Source organism: Coptis chinensis, chromosome 3 (genome assembly GCF_015680905.1).
Source record: "Coptis chinensis isolate HL-2020 chromosome 3, ASM1568090v1, whole genome shotgun sequence".
Lineage (NCBI taxonomy): Eukaryota > Viridiplantae > Streptophyta > Magnoliopsida > Ranunculales > Ranunculaceae > Coptis > Coptis chinensis.
The window spans coordinates 36,129,591-36,148,022 of NC_141458.1; the positions used below are offsets into that span (position 1 = coordinate 36,129,591).

The following is an 18,432-nucleotide window of genomic DNA, read 5'->3' on the forward strand; positions in this document are numbered from 1 at the left end:
TCCCCTCACGGTGCTTGAAGGTTGATAAAAAATTGTCTCCCAAGATAGAACGGATTTCCTTCTATAGAAAGCTAGCACTTCAATTCTATAGAACCAGCAAACACAGCATAGTATTTGACTAAGAACAGAGGGAGAAAAGAAAGATCAAAACTCTGTGTGATCTGGTGTGTCTTTCTCTCCAAATTCATCCACTATTTATAGGTGAGTGGTGCCTTTTCGAAACAACACAATGACTTTTGGGAAAAAGTAAGCAACTCTTTGAAAAGTCACATGTTTCGAAAAGACATACCATTTCGGCATAAAGCACTGTTTCGAACCAGTGCTTATTTCGAAAGGTCACACCTTTTTGGTATGATGCACTGTTTCAAACCAGTGTACATTTTGAAAGGTCGCACCTTTTCGGCATAATGCACTGTTTCGAACAAGTGCATTCTTTTGAAATTTTTTTTCTCACTTTACGTACTGTTTCAAGAAAAACCCATTTCATCTCAAATGAGATAACTTGGGAGACAAACTACTCATTTATATTTTAATGGATTTGTGCAAATTCAATTTTCTAACATCTTTGGCAAAGGTTCTTTGTGTTAAATTCATTCTTCAAGTTGTGTCAACAAGAAATTGGTCCTAGTGTCCATTTGTTTAGTGAAAATCACTCTCAGAACAAATAGTGTCCGAATTTAAAATAAATATTTTTCAATTTTATTCTTTTTGTTGCTTTGCAATGAACAATGAGTGTTCATACCTTATGTTGATGTATGATTGTTCATACCCAATAAGTGAACGTACCTCATAAAATATATTAATGTATGAACAATAATTGTTCATAGTTAATGTTGAGATATAAACAATAATTGTTCATACAATATACATCGGGTCGTTTCGGTTGGGTCGGACCTTTAATTATTTCGTGTTAGGAGTATACTTGACTTTTCATCTATCCAAACCGTTTTTAATTTCGTGTCAAAGTATACTTGACTTTTGATCTACCCAAACCGTTTTTAATTTCATGTTAAAGTATACTTGACCTTTTATCTACCGGAACTGTTTTTAATTTCTTGTAAAAGTACACTTTACCTTTCATCTACCGGTCGCGAGTGATTAAAAAAATATAGATCTTAAGAGGTACTTTTTCCCGAGAGAGTCACTCCCGGTATGAATTGATCAGTCTGACCTTTCACTGTGGTACACGCATATCGCTGGTAAGCGTGTTCAATACCTAAATATTCTAGTTGTCAAGTGATTTGAAAATTGAAACACTGCCTAAGAATTAGGACAATCCAAAACTATAAAAGTTGAATAACCGATCAGGAGACACTTGCCAGGGCATGTGATTTTGGCATCAAATATAAAACATGTTGAAACTTATACTCCATCCTCCTATCAGGAGGTCCACATATTGTTTATGGATGTACACCTATCATATATGAAACTTATCCAAAAATAAATATTTCATAAAATATTTTTTTTAAAAATAATTGGAGATTATGTCTACGAAAAGATTTTAGCATGATCTAAAACTTATAAGTGCACTAATAAATATACGACTTTGTTAAGTTTTGTTAAGTTTACGTGTCAAATTCACATATATTGCCAAAACCTGTCATGTGTCAGTGATCGAGATGTGATTTCCCACCTTACCTTTTCATATTCTTAAGAATTAGAGTGAATTTTCCGAGCTTATATCAATAATTGCCATAGATAACTTTGAATAGTGGATCAATCAGGCTAGAATGCTATATCATGGCTAGAAATGTGATGAAAGCTTGCATGACGTTGCTGATTGTGTATTCCTCAACATCTTACTATAGCAGGGACCAGTTTAGAGGCGAGTACAATACCAATCTGCCATCATTCCAAGTCTCCAAGTAGGATATGATCAACAGTGTCCACTTTACTAGTGTGGATTCCATAGAAAAATGAACTTAGCCAAGTTAGGGGGTTTGCTTAACTTGGCAATTGGAATAAAGGAATGAAAAATGGAATATTACCAACTCTCAAAGTTGAAGAGCATATCCTGTATAACTTAATAAAGATCAAATTCCTTCTGAGCTTAATTCATCCTTTAAAAGCAGTAGATAACCACTGCTCCATATCAAGTTCTTGTTTGTTCTTTAATATATATACTTGCACCGCCTTTTTAGACCGCTTCACCTTCATCTTACCTGAGTGAAGTTCAATTCTAGCTTTCTAGTTATTTGGCCAGATGGCTAGACCAGGGCACCAGTGGGATAGTGTCGTCGACATGTCTATTTTATCAGCAGAAGGGATTGAATTCCTGATTTCTGGGGAAGAAAAGGTAAATTTTGTAATCCGAATTTTTGTATAAGTTTGAAACCTTTCTTTTTAACAATACATACTAGTTTAAGACAAAATAAAAATCAATATGTACTAGCTTAAACTATGTTTTGGTCCTACAGTTGTTTTAATAATCATGATGTTGTACTGTAGTCTTGTTTTATGATGATCCATGATATATACGTTTTCTTCATGAGCGCCCTGCTTTGGTATAAAGCAAAAATTTGTGTGAACTAGTTATGTTATAATTCAAATACTTGAGTGCCTGTACGTATTACTAAAAGGCTTTACATATGAGTTCTGATAATCTATGGCAATTCGACATTACAGATCAAAATTTATTGATTGTTTTCAGTCCTTCCAAGGATTCAGGAGAACTACTCTTATAACTCCTCAAAACAATTGTTAGGCTGTATTTGAAAGTAGAAACCGACTTTAGTCTGCTTTGCAGTTGGTTCTTTTAGGAACTTGGACCAGATTTAGACATACCTCTGATATTAACAGTCTTAATGTGCCTCTTGATTTCTGATGTTAGGTACCTATATCATCCCTTAATCAGCATACAATCTGTCTGTACTTCTCGGCGAATTGGTGTAGGCCCTGTAAAACATTTACTCCTCAGCTGGCGCAGCTCTACAAAACCCTGAGAAGCATAGGCAGAAAGCTAGACATCATCTTTGTTTCCTTTGATCGAGACGAGGATAGCTTTAAAGAACACTATAAGTGCATGCCATGGTTAGCAGTCCCGTTCAACTTAAATATTCGAAGACGTCTGTGTGATATGTTCCAAGTAAACTGCATCCCTTCATTGATTCCATTAGGGTCAAATGGAGGATCAGTTGAAGAAGATGTAGTAGGATTGATTGAAGATTATGGTATCGACGCCTTTCCCTTCACTAGGGAGAGAACAGAGGAGTTACAGGCCTTGGACAATGCAAAGCGTCTTCGTGGGAGTCTAGAGGACCTTTTAGTGTATGGACAACGAGATTATGTCATAGCCGCAGATGGAGAGAAGGTGAATTCATTGAAATGTTGTTGTTGATTTGTTTTCTGATGATATCTTAGTAAAATCACAATTCATGCTTTGCAGGTGCAAGTTTCTGAACTCTTTGGTAAAACAGTTGGCCTCTTCTTTGGGGCACATTGGTGTCCTCCATCCCGTGTCTTCACCACACAACTAGCAGAGGCCTATAATGAGCTCAACATTATTCAAAATAGACGTTTCGAAATAGTTTTTGTGTCAACAGATAGAGACCAAGACGAATTCGATATCAACATTAGTTCCATGCCATGGTTAGCAATTCCTTACGAAGACAAAGCCAGACAAGTTTTATCTCGGATTTTCAGTGTCAAAGGAATTCCAGCTCTGATCATCTTAGGACCGGACGGGAAGACCCTTAGCACCAATGCGAGGGCCATGATCTCCTCTTATGGTGCTAAGGCTTTCCCCTTCACTGAATCAAGGGCGACCGAAGTCGAGGAGGCCTTGAAAAACGAAGGTGATAGATTACCACAGCAAGTCAACGATCCAAAACATGAACATCAACTTAAGTTAGATACAGCCAAAGCCTATTTATGTGACTCTTGCAATAGGCAGGGTAGATTCTGGGTTTTTACCTGTGACGAGTGTGATTTCGACCTTCATCCAACATGTATAGAAGAAAACATAAAGTAATAAATAAGACATGTGATAGAGCTTGTCATGAATTGAAGCTTATAGACTTGGTAGTAGAATGTAACAATAATTAAGAACCCCATGTCTAATGTTCATTGATCATGCTATGTTATAATGTGTCTGATTGGGCAGGAGAAACTACGTCCATGAACTAAAACTTTTTCCATTCTCACCATGAGCTTATCATGTTGAAATTCTCATGGGGGTAGGATAATTTTCCCATGAAAAATTTCAGCAAAATTAAGTCACCTGAAAACATGAAAGCACATGGATTAATGGACACAATGTAAGAGAGACAAATAGCAAGAAAATTAACAGCCTATGTGGTTTCTCGCGTAGTGTAGATGCTAAACATATTATCACACAAGAATGGTATCCTGTACTTGAACAGTTGAACATGGTAGCGTTCCTGGCAGAATATACCCTGCCAATTTGCAACTCTATTTAGCACATTAGAGTATTAGACCAAAATGCAATATAACGGAAAGTTTCATCCGCTTTCATGCCACTCAGTAAAAATAGTAAGATTAAATATGAAACTTGAATATATTTCACAATGTTCTGATTCGTTTGCAGGATGCATTTTGTTAGGATTATGCCATCTTCCAGAAATAGTTACATGCATTTTGTTAGGATTATGCCATCTAAGTGCTATTTGGGAGGCTTTCTTGGAGAACAAAGAATAAAGAAAATTACCGGAGTGGGATACTTGCTACTTTTCACTACTTTCCTTAGAACTGAGATTGGTTCAATACCTCAATTAGTAGTTTGCAATGTTTGTTGTCCTGCTATTTTCTGTTGTTGACTTCTTGTTACTGTTGCTTTTATTTTCATTTTTCTCAAAATTATCAATGAGAAATAAAAATAAAAATGACTACTTCTAGAGAATTGAACTCTTAGAAGGTTGGGTAACCTTGCATCGAAAAAAAAAAACTCTTAGAAGGTTGACAAGGAGAATACAAGCAACAAGTTCTCTAGATAAAAGTTTTTATAGGACCTGGTCTCTGGGAATTGACCTGCTTTGCTATTTTTAGTGAATAAAAGAACAGTCCGGTAATTATGGGAGGAAGAGAAATAAGTTGAAGGCCATCATCTGGTTGCTATTTTGGAAACTACTCCATACAAAAAGTAAGCAAAAAGTTTACGCCCATCTGTTTGCACCTCTAACAATCTCTTTCTTGAGAAATCATAAAAAATCAAAAATAAATAAAAATAAATTGAGGTTGATGGATACATTGAATGAGATTGTGGCTTTCAAGCCTATGCAGCATTCCTAGCTAGCTAGGTAAAGAACAAAAGTTTAGTGTCTTGATTGGAAGGGAAACCTTATTGGTTAAGTATATCTGATTCTGTTTGAGAGAAAGAGAGAGAGAGATGTGGCTCTCCAAGGGGAATGCAGAGAAGAAGGAAGATGGGAATGGGTTGGTAGCAGTTGCCATAGACAAGGACAAAGGCAGTCAGCATGCTTTGAAATGGGCAATAGATCATATCCTTGGCAGAGGCCAAAGTGTAATACTAATTCATGTCAAGCTAAAAGCAATGACATCTGTTGCTGGTACTCCAAGTAAGGCCCCCTTCTCCTCTTCTCGTTAACAATGAAAATGAACGCGAACTGATTTGATGTTCCTGTTTTACTTATTCTGACGATGATGACAACAATTATTAGCATCATAATATAACAAGAATTACCCTAATGACAAAGAAAACATAGGCATGCAGTTTTTCCTGATCAATGACATCCTCAATTCAACCAAGTTCTTGACAAAGAATTTCAGGAAGAATATATATCTTAAAATTTTCAAACAAATAATATGTTATCTATGTCTGCCTCATTGAGCATTTGTAACTTTTGTCAAATTTCAAGAAAGACGACGATCATAGAAAGCAGTCCTATATATGCTACAGCAATAATATTTCTTTTGTTTATTTTGTGCCTTCAGCAGGAAACCGTGGCTTCCATGACAATGTAGTAACACTGACCAAACAACAGATTGATCAGCAAACTAAAGAACTGTTCCTTCCCTTTCGCTGTTTTTGTACCCGAAAAGATGTAAGTACTCAAGCAACTTTACTTCTATCCAACAAAAAGTGCGGTTTACAGTATTTCATAAAACCGATAATTGTTTTTTACCTTCTCATAGGTTCAAAATCACTAAATGTCGAAGAAAAAAACAATACTAACCTTTGTTTTACCTCCTCAAATGTTCGTCTCAGATAACATGTCGTGACATTGTACTTGAAGACATTGATGTAGCGAAAGCATTAATTGAGTACGTCTCCCATTCCGCCATCGAGACTCTGGTTGTTGGTGCCTCATCAAAAAATGGATTATTCAGGTAATTACTTCCGGCAATCGTACCTTCAGAGAAAGCAAAAATTAGCAAAATCCTTCTTCATAACCAAGAACTCAAAAATAACAAAGAACTTAAAAGTAACAGATGATGATTTAACAAAAGTTCCATACATATTGCAAAGAGTAGAACACATGGTGGATGCTCTTGCAATTTTTTCTTGAGATTCTATTTTTGGTATTTTCATGGTACCTTACAAAAAATAATACAGATGAAGACATTCCATTATTATTTTGAGTACTGTTGAGATCATTGATCATTAACTTGAGTATAATATGTCCAGTGAATTATTATAGCATGCCCCAAAAGTAATAGTTTCTCTTTTTCTAACATCTCATTATTCACAACTGCAAAAGTAAACTATAAGAACAAATAGTGTTCTCTTGGCTTCTTTCAATTCACAAATGATTCAGGACATTCTCCTTGTAGGGTGCAATTATTTTTTGCATCACAGTTAAAAAAATAAAGACACATTTATCAAATCTATTTTGACTTATCATTGGAAAATGATTGTTCACAGAAAATTCAAGGCAACAGATGTCGCGTCCATTGTCTCAAAAGGAGCACCAGATTTCTGCACCGTGTATACTATCTCAAAAGGGAAGATGACCTCTATGCGATCTGCATCTCGACCAGCCCCCACTATCTCCCCCCTCCGGACCCAAATGCAGAACCAAGTCAGCAACGTAAGATCAGAGCCAGCCGAAGCACACTTGGTGCATAATAGTAGTAGAAGATGTCAGTGTTATGAATCAGAAAACCGTTCATTTCTTAATATCATTTCCTTAATAATCATTCTAAAGAAAATTTCTGGTTACTGTTTCAGCTACAGCAAGCGAAATGACACCTTCTCGTCAGTCGTATGAAGATGTGGATTATATCAAGTACGTAGCAAGCACAAGTCCTTTTAGTCATACGAATATTCTGTAGGCAGAAGTGGGATGAATTTTCTTGTTTACTTGTTTTTATTGGGAAGCAAGGATGATCAGCTTATACTCTAAGGCAGGATATCTGGACATTTGGTTCATGGGAACGAGTTGCAAAACTTAGACAATGGGTAAAACGTAAGGATATAATAACATCAATGTGTTCTGCACCTGGAGTCATATTAATTACCACAAGATAGCATATGTCCAGGTGGAGACAGTCAACGGTGCTGCAACTCCTGTCTTGTGCCAACGGTCCCAATAGTATGATACAGACAACATGACATTTGACAGTTTCCTGATGATTATGACTAACAAAACGGAAAAGAAAAAGATATCGAAATTGTAACTAGTATATAGTTAACCACCACCACCGGAATCTTGCTTTTATGAAAGGATTAAACAATCTTCATATTTGGAAACAGGTCACCATTCACCAGAGGAGGCAGGATGAACGGAAATTCCTATACTGGGGACCTTCCTCTTCCAGATGCTGATATATCCTTTGTGAGCTCTGGAAGGCCAAGTACCGATCGCATGTTCCCTTCCCTCTACGATCACTTTGACTCTGGTCGTACCCCTTCTCGGCTCTCAAACAGCTCAGACATTGACAATCGGAGTGTTGACTCGATGAGGTCTGGAAATAGGTCACCCGATCTTTCATATGCAAATGAGTACTCAACATTCTCGCAGGAGAGTGGAACATCTTGGTCATCACAGAACATGGTAACACTATGAAGTCCTAGAACAAAGTACACATAGAGACAAAAGCACCTATATTCTAAGCTCTTTGCTGAAAAACATTTATTCCCATAATCTTCTCAGTCTCAGTGATACACAAAACACTGCAATCTGGCTAGGAGATCTCTATGATTAGAATCTCATGCCAAATTTTTATACTCAGAGATCTCTATGATTAGAATCTCATCCAACCATGCACGCCTACAATTGTTTTTGGGAAGTCGGTGGATAGTGCACTTGTCCTGACATTCTGACCAATTGATACCTAGCTTTTCTGTATATCAAGCTATATGCAATCCCCTAATAAGTGCAGCTAAGCAATTTTTCATATACATAGAAGTAGTTTATCATGTCACACCAAGTTCAATTAAATTATTAGCGGGTGTGCAAAAAACAACTGCAAGACAAAATGAAGGAAACAAAAGGGGATATTACACTCACACGGTTATAGATGAAGAAAACAAAAGTGGCCTCAAATTTATTGTGTGAAACTGCAGGAAGATGTGGAAGCTGAGATGAGAAGGCTAAAGCTAGAGCTAAAGCAAACGATGGACATGTACAGCACAGCATGTAAAGAAGCACTGACAGCAAAACAGAAGGCAAGACCATCTCTCATCTGACTGCTTTAAGCTTCACTCACCATTAATTACATGGTTTAAGTTGACGCAATGAAACACAGGCAATGGAGCTCCACCGCTGGAAAATGGAAGAACAGCAGAGGTTAGAGGAGGCCAGATTAGCTGAGGAAGCAGCTTTATCAATTGCAGAGAAGGAGAAAGCAAGGTGCAGAGCAGCACTTGAGGCAGCAGAAGCAGCAAAGAGGATTGCAGAACTGGAAGCCCAAAAGAGAATAAATGCAGAAATGAAAGCGCTCAAGGAATCTCAGGAGAAATTGAAGGTATTGGATGCTCTGGCACAATCTGATGTCAGATACAGGAAGTATCCAATTGAGGAAATTGAAAATGCCACAGAATTTTTTGCGGAACCTCGTAAGATTGGTGAAGGGGGTTATGGACCTGTATATAAAGGTTATCTTGATCACACAGCAGTCGCCATTAAGGTTCTACGCCCAGATGCAGCTCAAGGAAGGTCGCAGTTCCAGCAGGAGGTGAGATACTGATAAATTACCCCTTAATGCACATAAGTCAATTCCTTAGCTTAAATTATATGCATGATAAACCTTCAGTGCTCTTACTGCATGTTTTAAGGATTTAATCATAGCTACAATTCCTGTTTCGAGATTCAAAATGCTTAGAAGCTCTAAATCCTAACTTATGTGCCCTCTATTTAGGTTTATACATTAACCTCTTACCTAATAGATTATGTGTCCTATATTTCGGGTTATAAATACCCCCTCAGACCAATTAGGCTCAGAGTACTAAGAAACATTAAAAACATTTGTGATAACTTTGTTGCTACTTTCTTTCTCTGGAAATTTAAATGCAGATCGAAGTCCTAAGCTGCATTCGACATCCTAACATGGTTCTGCTACTCGGAGCCTGCCCAGAGTACGGATGTCTGGTGTATGAATACATGGCAAACGGGAGTCTGGATGACCGTCTCTTCAGGCGAGGGAACACACCAGTTCTCCCTTGGCAGTTGAGATTTCGAATTGCAGCAGAGATTGGTACTGGCTTGCTCTTCTTACATCAGACCAAACCAGAGCCTTTGGTGCATCGTGACCTAAAACCTGGAAACATCTTGCTCGATCGAAATTATGTCAGTAAAATTAGTGATGTCGGCCTCGCCAGACTGGTCCCTCCATCCGTAGCTAACCATGTCACCCAGTACCGCATGACATCAACCGCTGGAACATTCTGCTACATTGACCCGGAGTATCAGCAAACAGGCATGCTTGGCATAAAGTCAGATATCTACTCCCTTGGGATCATGCTCCTACAACTAGTAACAGCAAAGAATCCAATGGGCTTGGCTCACCATGTTGAACGTGCAATTGAGAAGGGGACATTCGATGAGATGCTGGACCCTGCAGTGCCAGATTGGCCAATTGAAGAAGCCACGACCTTTGCCAAGCTAGCACTCAAGTGTGCAGAATTAAGGAGAAAAGACAGGCCAGATCTTGGCCATGAAATCTTGCCAGAGCTTAACAGATTGAGATCGCTTGCAGAAGAAAACATGCCCACCATCATGCAAATTGGAAGTGGTTGTGCCTCGCCAAGCTACAGCCATTCATCTATGACTCAGGTGACTAATGACTAAAGACCTAGAGATAAGTCACATCAGTAACCCTAAACTTTTTGCACTGATAGGAGATAGAACTCGAGAGATGTCCTCTTAGAGCTCTAACAAGAAGAAGAAAAAAAAAAAAAAAAAAGGAGGAAATCCCATCTAGAAAAGAGCGGACTGATGTTAATGTTTTCTAGATCAAGTAGGTTGTCTATTAAAGGTTTAACGGTACCTGTGGAGCTACACAGGGCCCTTAACTATCTTGGGATGATTCTGGCGAATCACTAATTATTCTAAAAGCTTGAACTTGTAGTCTTCTTTTTCAGAACCCTGTAGCTAAGATGAACAAACAAATTTAGATACCTTACTAACTGTATACAAATTACAACAGGACGTGATGAGTGACCCAGTACACATTCCCTCGGGATATGATAGCTCAAGGAGCCGCTCAGGTGGATCACCTTTGCCAGAAAGACGTAGTGTGAACTGACAGAGACTCGGATGGACTACTATTCCGGTACACATTCAGAAAAGTAAAGCAATGGTTGTCTGTGTAGGTTTTGTGTTCTTTTTACACTAGATCTAGAGTATTCAAACTGGGAGCAGAAGCCAGTTTCTTACTACATCATATATATATGTATATGTACCATCGATATGCTAACCTAGATGGTAGCAATCACTTTTTTTTATCTCCAGCAACATTAAGAACATATGATAGTGGAAAAGGCAACTACATAAATTTTCAAGTTCATGAAGGGAGGGTCTCAGTTTTCGTCAGGAAAGCAACAAGGCACCTTCACGCCAATTTTCTTTTATTTCTTTCTGTAAATGATACTGCTGATTAGCAATGTATTCAATCAAAGTAATAGATCAAGCGACATAAGAGTGTTCCGGACTCCGGAGAATCAAATTAGAAATTTAACATATTCTCGCTTCCAGGGCCTTCTCTTAGGCATCAATACACAAGCTAAGGCGCTTCAACAGATCAAGAATTTATACAGAAAGTAAATGTGGAACTGAAACTAGTACAGGGAGTTGGAGCCCAAGATTATGGAGAATAGGTAATGATACACTGGAAGATAGTGACCGGAAGAACAAAACAGTTTGGCAAACTCTACCACTATCCAGTCTCCTTGAAGCATTTTTTGAGCTTGAAAAGTCTAATGGGGGCCACTGCTTCTTACAGAAGAAAACAGGATAGGGGAAGATCCTTTCATTGGAGAAGCAGAAGGGTTTTTTGTAATCCACAGTAGCATAAATTTATACAAATCACAGACGGTGGGAAAGCGAGGTACCAGTTTCCCAACTGTGTTTACAGAAACTCTAGTTGAAACCCATCTACCAGGAAAGCACATTTCTCTTTGGCAAAGCTCTAAATGCTTTACCATAGGGCATTCCCTTTCGTCAATGTAACAATGGAGACGACTAGCCCATATATGTTTTTACTGGAAAATCCTATCTATCATGGATTAGAATAAGGTAATCTCAGTATATAGAGGAAAAGGACTATTTATGGACTATAGAGTTGTAGCTTGTAATATGATTATTCAAAAAACAGGATAACATGGGGTTACCAGAACCAGAGATCTGATCATTCTTATGTATTAAAAAATGCTTGTAAAGATTACATGAAAAAAATTGAAAAGTAATTCTTGTACCTTAGCATGAGGTTCATTCTTGTTGGCCTGTTGTATTAAGAACTAGAGGTTGACTATTCAAACATGTATATTCCTGGCTCCGGCAAAACAGATATTGAGTCATATACTCCAGACCAAAAAGTTCCAACAGAGTACCAAAAATTTTGCATACAAAATCATCATGACCTTTGTAACTGGAAAAATTGCACATACACACAAGATGGTTTGAAGCAACCACGAAATCTCTATCCCTAATGTAACCATGAAAGAAATTTAATAAGGCCCTATGCTCTTTTTATCTCTTCTTGTCCATATTTCCGTCTTTTTCTCCTATTCAATAACAAAATGACTATAACAAAGTTAACTTTAGGATACCTAAGGATGTTCCAGAGATATTTCCAACATTCTGCATATCAAATGCCTTGCAAACAAAAGTGTGCCACAGAGAGAGACCTTCTTTCCTTTTTATTTGAGGAAGTCACAAGCCTTCTAATATTTTTGTTTAACGCTAAGAGAAAGGCTTTATCAATTCTCTAAATGAGAGAAATGAACCTAGAAACAACAAAAATAAGTATATCTGAACATTGGTATATGAAACTCTGAGGAAGCTCCTGAATAAGTGATCTTATCTAATATTAAGTACTGTTTCCTTATTCTATGAGAAACTTTAGGTCATTTCAGGCAACTAATTGCAGCTCGAATCACTGTTGGAGAACTAAAGTTAAATTTTTCTACTTACCTGGACATGCAACACTTAATAATTCCAAAAGATCTGGTTACACCGGTACTTTTTCTTGAGATAAATTATAATTAGCTCTTTGTAAGTTGATTTCCTTCGCGCTTTATACTCCAAAAGTGCCTCTGAGCTTGAATGGAAATCTCCTTTTCCAAACACTTCAAACACTAATGGATCTGTCGATACATGTGGAGAATCATCAGTACTCATTTTGTTTAAAGCAAAATTCAAGTTCCTTCCAAGCTTCCTGTCCAAGTATGCATCAACTATGCACCCATATGTCACAAGATCAGGGGTGACCTTTTCGTGTTTCATGTGCTCAAGACTTACATGGAGATCCCAGAACAAGGACATCCTTGAAAAAGCTAATGCCCTAATATTAAATGTAGTAAGATCAGGAGAAAATCCAGCCTCCACCATATTCAAAAATTCTTTTTGCAGACTTTTCATCTTAAAATTAGCAGCATAGGATAACAGAAGGAAGTTCCAGAGAAGATTTCCAACATTCCTCCTTCCCAGACCCACGTCCCTTAAAAATTCACCTAATTTATAGAACTTCCTCTTTTTTATATATGCAGAAGCCATTGCTCTAATCCCTTCTTCCTCTATGAGAATTCTAGATTTTTTGAAACGACCATATGCAACTTCCATCTCTGTTAAAGAACCAAATACGCTATAATATCTTAGGAAGGCATTTCCAGTGGCCGAATCTACGGGTAAACCACTTGAAACCATATCCATCAATGTAGACTCCATCATCTGAAGCTGTCCTGACTTCCCAAAACAAGAGATAGCAGAAGAGTAAGCCTCAGAACACAAGCTGAAATCTCTTGAAATCACTTCATGCAAAATCCTAACCACCTCATCAAAATGTCCCATCTTTCCATATGCATCCATCAAATGTGAAACTACTTTGATATTTGGCACAAAAGAGCTATTTATAATTTCATCCCATATAGCCCGGGCCTGGGAAAAAAGCTTCTTATCTGCAAAGCGTAGCATTAGGGTTGACAAGGTCGCATAACAAGGGATTTCTTTGCTACCTAACATGCTCATCGGTGACGCAAAATCCAGATAATAGTCCTCTCCGGTAACACTTTCATTCTGCTTCCAACATCGAATTTTCACCTATTATATAAGCAATGCATTAAAACTTGTACATCAACATTTGCACCTTTCCAAAATAAAGCCATAATCAATATATAAGGAATAAAGTAAAGTACCTTAGTATCTGAGCTATTTTTAGGGAAATGACTGAAAGAAGAAAATATAAGAAGGGGTTTGTTTTGGATATTGTGAAGGAGAGAAAGGGAAGAAGATAATATAGCTACTCCCATGTTTTTTCAGAGAGGAAGAAGAGTGAGGTGTAGATTGTTGAATCAAGGAAGCCACTCAATACTGAAAGAGTGATGTGATGTGATTGGTTCGCGGCATTCAAACAAAGCCCATTTTATACTCGACAATGATTGGGCTTGAAGGAACATATCATGGGCCGGATCGGTTACTCATTGCTGCTGGCGAGAGTTTTTTTTTTTTTTTGGTAACAAATGGTTACTTGTTGATTGTGTTTAGCCTTGGGGAGACTTGTGGAAGGACATGTTGGGTGTTTTGTGTTCTGGTTTATTGATGTTTACGTTAGAAAATGTTATTTTGGGATGAACAAGAATAGCTTTATGTACTATTTTAGATTTCGTAAACAAAAATAAAGTTGCTGCTTATTAGCTTATTAGCTCTGCCAACCACAAAGCCTAGATTTTAAACCAGGAAATCACAATTCCTTGAAAAAAATATTTCATCCCTCTCACTGATTGTGATCTTCTAAGAGATTTCTCTACATACGATGGAAGCAGAAAATAAAGATAATGAAGAGATATTCCAATTTAACCTACAAGACATACAAACTAAACTCCAAAAAAGTCTTGTAGAGAGTCAATCACACAAAGACATTACTCTCAAACCACGACCACTGGAAGAAGAAAAAAACTGGAAAAAATCAATTTTTGGAAGACTCTTTGCGTCACGATATGTTACAGAGGAGGATATTGCCGGGAGTTTGAGTTAGAACAAAACTGGAAGATAAGAGCAAGTTTTGAAATCACAAAAATGGCAAAGGGATCCAACTTATTTGAATAGTTTGGAATCAAATAAGGAGTTTGTTATGGAGAATAGACCATGGAGCATCCAAGGCTACCTCCTCTCTTTCAAGAAGTGGGAGCCAAACATCCCCCTAGATCACTATAAGTTCTTCCTCTAGGTTCAAATCTTTGACCTCCCCCTAGAATGCCATAACAAAAAATATTATGGATATAGGGAAGACTCTAGGCCCGATACTAGACACAAATATTTATGGTGAGACTAAATTAAATAGGACGTCTAGGGTGCGTCGGGTGCACCCAAATTTCGCATGCGCAGGATTTTCAGCCACATATTTTGAAAGGTAAAATCGGAATAACCGGGTGAAGAAGTTTCAATTGGGTCACTAAGCTACCCATTAAACCACTAGTTGCAGCATACTTTAGTTAAACTACTACATATAGTATATACGTTAGTATCGAACAATAAATGACATATTGAATCTAGTGAACGAGATTAGGCACAGCTGAAAGAGGAGATAGTGTTGATGGAAAATTCGGTGGGACAATTGGAGCTTCAGGAAGCACCTATGACCTATTAGCGCGAGACATAGTTGCATGTGGCTTTTTGAAGTGTGTGGTGAAGTGTTGGGGTTTATACCAATACCAATCGATTTCCCCACTATATATGTATTTGAACACAATTCAACTCCAGACAAATTTCTAAATATCAACTACAACCCTATGCTAACATGCCCAACTCGCTAAACAACTATTAACAACAGATAATAATGTAAAACAGAATTAAACGCATACCATAACACAAAGATATACCGTGGTTCGACCAATGATGTCTACTTCTACAAGAGCTAGTCCTTTTATAATATGGGAAGGAATATTACAATCTCTCATTTCAGTCTCTCACCTTACTAGATCACTCTTATCTTTTTATAGGGTTGTCTCTCTGTAAATGTTATCTCTCAATTTCAAGATTGGGGTTTTCTTTGACTTTTGTGTTGTCTCTCATGTATTTGGTTTTGCCAAAAACCCAAACTTATGATGCAAAATTCGCGGTTCCGCAAAAATAGAATCCTGCCAAAATAGGCATGGGCACGTGGTGCGTTCAGAATTGTTCTACAACGGCACAGAATGCGCTCTTGCCTTGGACGATGTCCAGGCGCTTGAGCGCTGGGTGCACTCCAGATTTGCCTATGGAGGGCGCGGGGTCATGTCTTAGACGATGTCCAGGCTCTTGAGCGCAAGGTGCGCTTCAGAATGGCTTGTGGAGGGTGCGGGTTGCGTTCTGTCTTCTCCACACAAGCTTAAAATGAATTTCTCTCCTCTCCTCATGTGAGGGATAACTCTAACATGAAGCATTGTGTTGACTATTGTAGAGAGTCCATGCTCGTTGCCATTCTATAACTTGTTGTCCTTTCTCTATAAAAGCAAAACTTTCGTGCAAAGTATTCGGAAACCCCGTTACTTGCTTGTGGCACTCAAACCATGGACTCAAGATTAGGTACTTCACGAAGGACAACATGAAGTACCTAATACTTCACGTTATAAACCCAAGATTAGGTACTTTAGTAATATGATACTTTTACTCACATAGTCAATAATATGGTACTCAAAGTTACATATACTTCAATAATATGATACTATAAATCACATATTCCATAATATGATACTATTCATTACATATATTGTAGGAATATGATACTATAAAGCCCATAATACTTCAATAATATGATACTCTTATTCACAAATTCAATAATATGATACTCTAAGTTACATATACTTCAATAGTATGATACTATTAATCCCATATTCAATAATATGATACTAGTAGTTTCATATATTTCAGGAATATGATACTATCAATCGCATAATACTTCAATAATATGCTATACTTAGTCATATTTTCCATAATATGATACTCAAAGTTACATATAATTCAATAGTATGATACTCTGAGTTTGATATACATTTAAGTGCTACAAAACTGGTGTTGAGATTGCGTTTAATCATATGATAAAAGTTTGTGTTTAATCATATAATAAAACCATTGTATCTCAAACTATTTTTCCTAAAAAGTCGGCATACTACCTGAGATTGCGTCTAGTTAGTGCAACTTTGTTTTGTATCTCATTACATTATGGATTCCAAATAGTAAAGAAGATTTATGTTAAAAAGAGAGTTATGGAGTTCTGACAAGTTATTTTCATACTTGTCATGTGTTCACAGTGCAAATGTGTTATATCAGATTGTATCTTAACTGCTAGCATGGCTGAACAGACATAACAAAATGGGCTATTACCGAAAAAGTTACAGCAAAATGAGCAAAAAGACACATATAAGTGCTTCAGTTTAAAAAAGTTGTCAAGCGCTTGTCGAGTGTTTCAGATACATACATCGTGAGCATTATAGAGTTGCAATCATAAAAATGTCAGGTTACATCTTACCAAGTTAAAACTTGCAATCAGAAAAAGAGAGAAAAATGTTAGAATACATCTTACAAGGAGCCATCTTACAAAGCTATAATGTCGCGGAAGTTCAAAGTTGAACTTTGCATTACACATTACATTTTTCAATTTATTTTTAGGTTTGAGAATTCAGACAGAGTCATTTTCAGTGTAACAATGGGTTCCGCAGTCAAAGTGGTTGTTTTCTTTCTTGATGCCATCTTCACTACATCACGAAGCCATTGAAATCCCTGGTAGCTCTTACATTTCAAATACCTTTCTCCAACATTTAATCCATACTTGGTAGTCTTAATAGGCTTCCTCCCCTTGTAGTCTTTTGTATTGCATTCACAATTTACCCAAGGGCACTCGTTCATCCAATGGCCTGGCTGACCATACTTAAAGCATTCGTTTGTTGATGAGCTTGATCCATAAAGTTGATCAGAAACAACTTCATCTAACCATTGCAAATAACTTCGACATGAATCATGCTGGCACTTCAAGTACTTCCTTCCTGGATTGCTTGTTGTTTGCGATTTGCCCAACAATCGGATCCCATCACATATAGTTTCTTTACAGCGAGAGTACATAAATTGGCACTCATTAGCAAAGTGTCCAAGTTGATCACATACCTGACATTCAACCTGTGGTGAACGAAACATGTACTTCTCAATTTGAAACTCATGAAGATAGCGACAATGAACAAATGTCTCGATCAGCAATTAATTCAGAAATTAAACTTCTTAATAGGCTACTTCAGACCAATAACTCAACCAAGTTCAATTATTCAAGAATTAGTAATCCATGAAGGATGGAAAACCTTCACACAACCAACAAATTTTTTCATGCTCTTTATACTTGATAAATTAAAATTTATCTCTCTTAACATTTCAAAGATCAAATTCTTCGTGCTCTTTATACTTGATAAAATTCTAAGTGAAGAATGACACTCAATAACTCAAAATTTTCTCTTATTTACCCCTAAAACTTAAACTTAATCAAACTCATGAATTTAAAGGGAAATTACATTCATTTTTGCAAAATTAACGTGCTCTTATGCTCGCTTCATGCTTCTTATGCTTGATTGGATCTTATGCAGTAGCAATAACTGAGATTTTTTTTAAAAAAAAAGGTAAAAACCCAAAACCCTAACCCTAGATGTTTATATAAGAGAAAGGTAAATGGAGGGATGGGTTATACTGTTGGAGCATACGGAGGGAACAAATGTATTGACTAACTTATATTAAAACAGTAGATGTAGCATACTCCAATTAAGTCACTAGATGTAACATACTACTATTAAATTACTATCTGTAGCATACTCCTATTAAACTACTACCTGTAGCATAC

General features: G+C 37.1%; 3 protein-coding genes across 7 annotated transcripts; 2 read left to right on the forward strand and 1 right to left on the reverse strand.

Annotated features, from left to right (window-relative positions):
• Nucleotides 1–1,485: 1,485 nt before the first annotated feature.
• LOC147509412 (protein kinase C-like zinc finger protein) lies at nt 1,486–4,007 on the forward strand. Its single transcript, XM_086601720.1, has 3 exons — nt 1,486–2,296; nt 2,831–3,310; nt 3,386–4,007. The coding sequence occupies exons 1-3, from the start codon at nt 2,204–2,206 to the stop codon at nt 3,968–3,970; spliced, it is 1,158 nt and encodes a 385-aa protein (XP_086457846.1). The 5' UTR covers nt 1,486–2,203; the 3' UTR covers nt 3,971–4,007.
• LOC147509413 (pentatricopeptide repeat-containing protein At3g42630-like) lies at nt 3,928–14,019 on the reverse strand. Of its 4 annotated transcripts, none has more exons than XM_086601719.1 (5): nt 13,772–14,019; nt 12,552–13,676; nt 11,834–11,906; nt 6,153–6,329; nt 3,928–4,219 (listed from the first exon to the last, which is right to left on the reverse strand). In XM_086601719.1, exons 1-2 carry the CDS (start codon nt 13,883–13,885, stop codon nt 12,567–12,569), a joined length of 1,224 nt encoding a protein of 407 aa, XP_086457845.1. In that variant the 5' UTR covers nt 13,886–14,019; the 3' UTR covers nt 3,928–4,219; nt 6,153–6,329; nt 11,834–11,906; nt 12,552–12,566. The 4 variants fall into 4 exon arrangements, with proteins under 4 accessions (XP_086457845.1, XP_086457843.1, XP_086457844.1 ...); XM_086601717.1 differs by lacking the exon at nt 3,928–4,219 and adding an exon at nt 5,125–5,610; XM_086601718.1 differs by lacking the exon at nt 3,928–4,219 and adding an exon at nt 5,664–6,044.
• LOC147509414 (U-box domain-containing protein 35-like) lies at nt 5,345–11,658 on the forward strand. Of its 2 annotated transcripts, none has more exons than XM_086601714.1 (10): nt 5,345–5,534; nt 5,911–6,020; nt 6,185–6,306; nt 6,842–7,059; nt 7,148–7,205; nt 7,673–7,973; nt 8,486–8,587; nt 8,668–9,096; nt 9,435–10,193; nt 10,567–11,658. In XM_086601714.1, the coding sequence occupies exons 1-10, from the start codon at nt 5,345–5,347 to the stop codon at nt 10,663–10,665; spliced, it is 2,388 nt and encodes a 795-aa protein (XP_086457840.1). In that variant the 3' UTR covers nt 10,666–11,658. The 2 variants fall into 2 exon arrangements, with proteins under 2 accessions (XP_086457840.1, XP_086457841.1); XM_086601715.1 differs by having other exon boundaries at nt 5,914–6,020.
• Nucleotides 14,020–18,432: the final 4,413 nt, after the last annotated feature.

Excerpts from the sequence above, each read along its gene's own strand:
- LOC147509413 (XM_086601719.1), bottom strand. The coding sequence starts at position 13,885 with ATGGGAGTAGCTATATTATCTTCTTCCCTTTCTCTCCTTCACAATATC. Across the intron at positions 13,677-13,771 it reads AAAATAGCTCAGATACTAAG|GTGAAAATTCGATGTTGGAA; the intron begins GTACTTTACTTT and ends CTTATATAATAG.
- LOC147509412 (XM_086601720.1), top strand. The coding sequence starts at position 2,204 with ATGGCTAGACCAGGGCACCAGTGGGATAGTGTCGTCGACATGTCTATT. Across the intron at positions 2,297-2,830 it reads TGATTTCTGGGGAAGAAAAG|GTACCTATATCATCCCTTAA; the intron begins GTAAATTTTGTA and ends TTCTGATGTTAG. Across the intron at positions 3,311-3,385 it reads TAGCCGCAGATGGAGAGAAG|GTGCAAGTTTCTGAACTCTT; the intron begins GTGAATTCATTG and ends CATGCTTTGCAG.
- LOC147509414 (XM_086601714.1), top strand. The coding sequence starts at position 5,345 with ATGTGGCTCTCCAAGGGGAATGCAGAGAAGAAGGAAGATGGGAATGGG. Across the intron at positions 7,060-7,147 it reads GCATAATAGTAGTAGAAGAT|CTACAGCAAGCGAAATGACA; the intron begins GTCAGTGTTATG and ends TTACTGTTTCAG. Across the intron at positions 7,974-8,485 it reads CTTGGTCATCACAGAACATG|GAAGATGTGGAAGCTGAGAT; the intron begins GTAACACTATGA and ends GTGAAACTGCAG.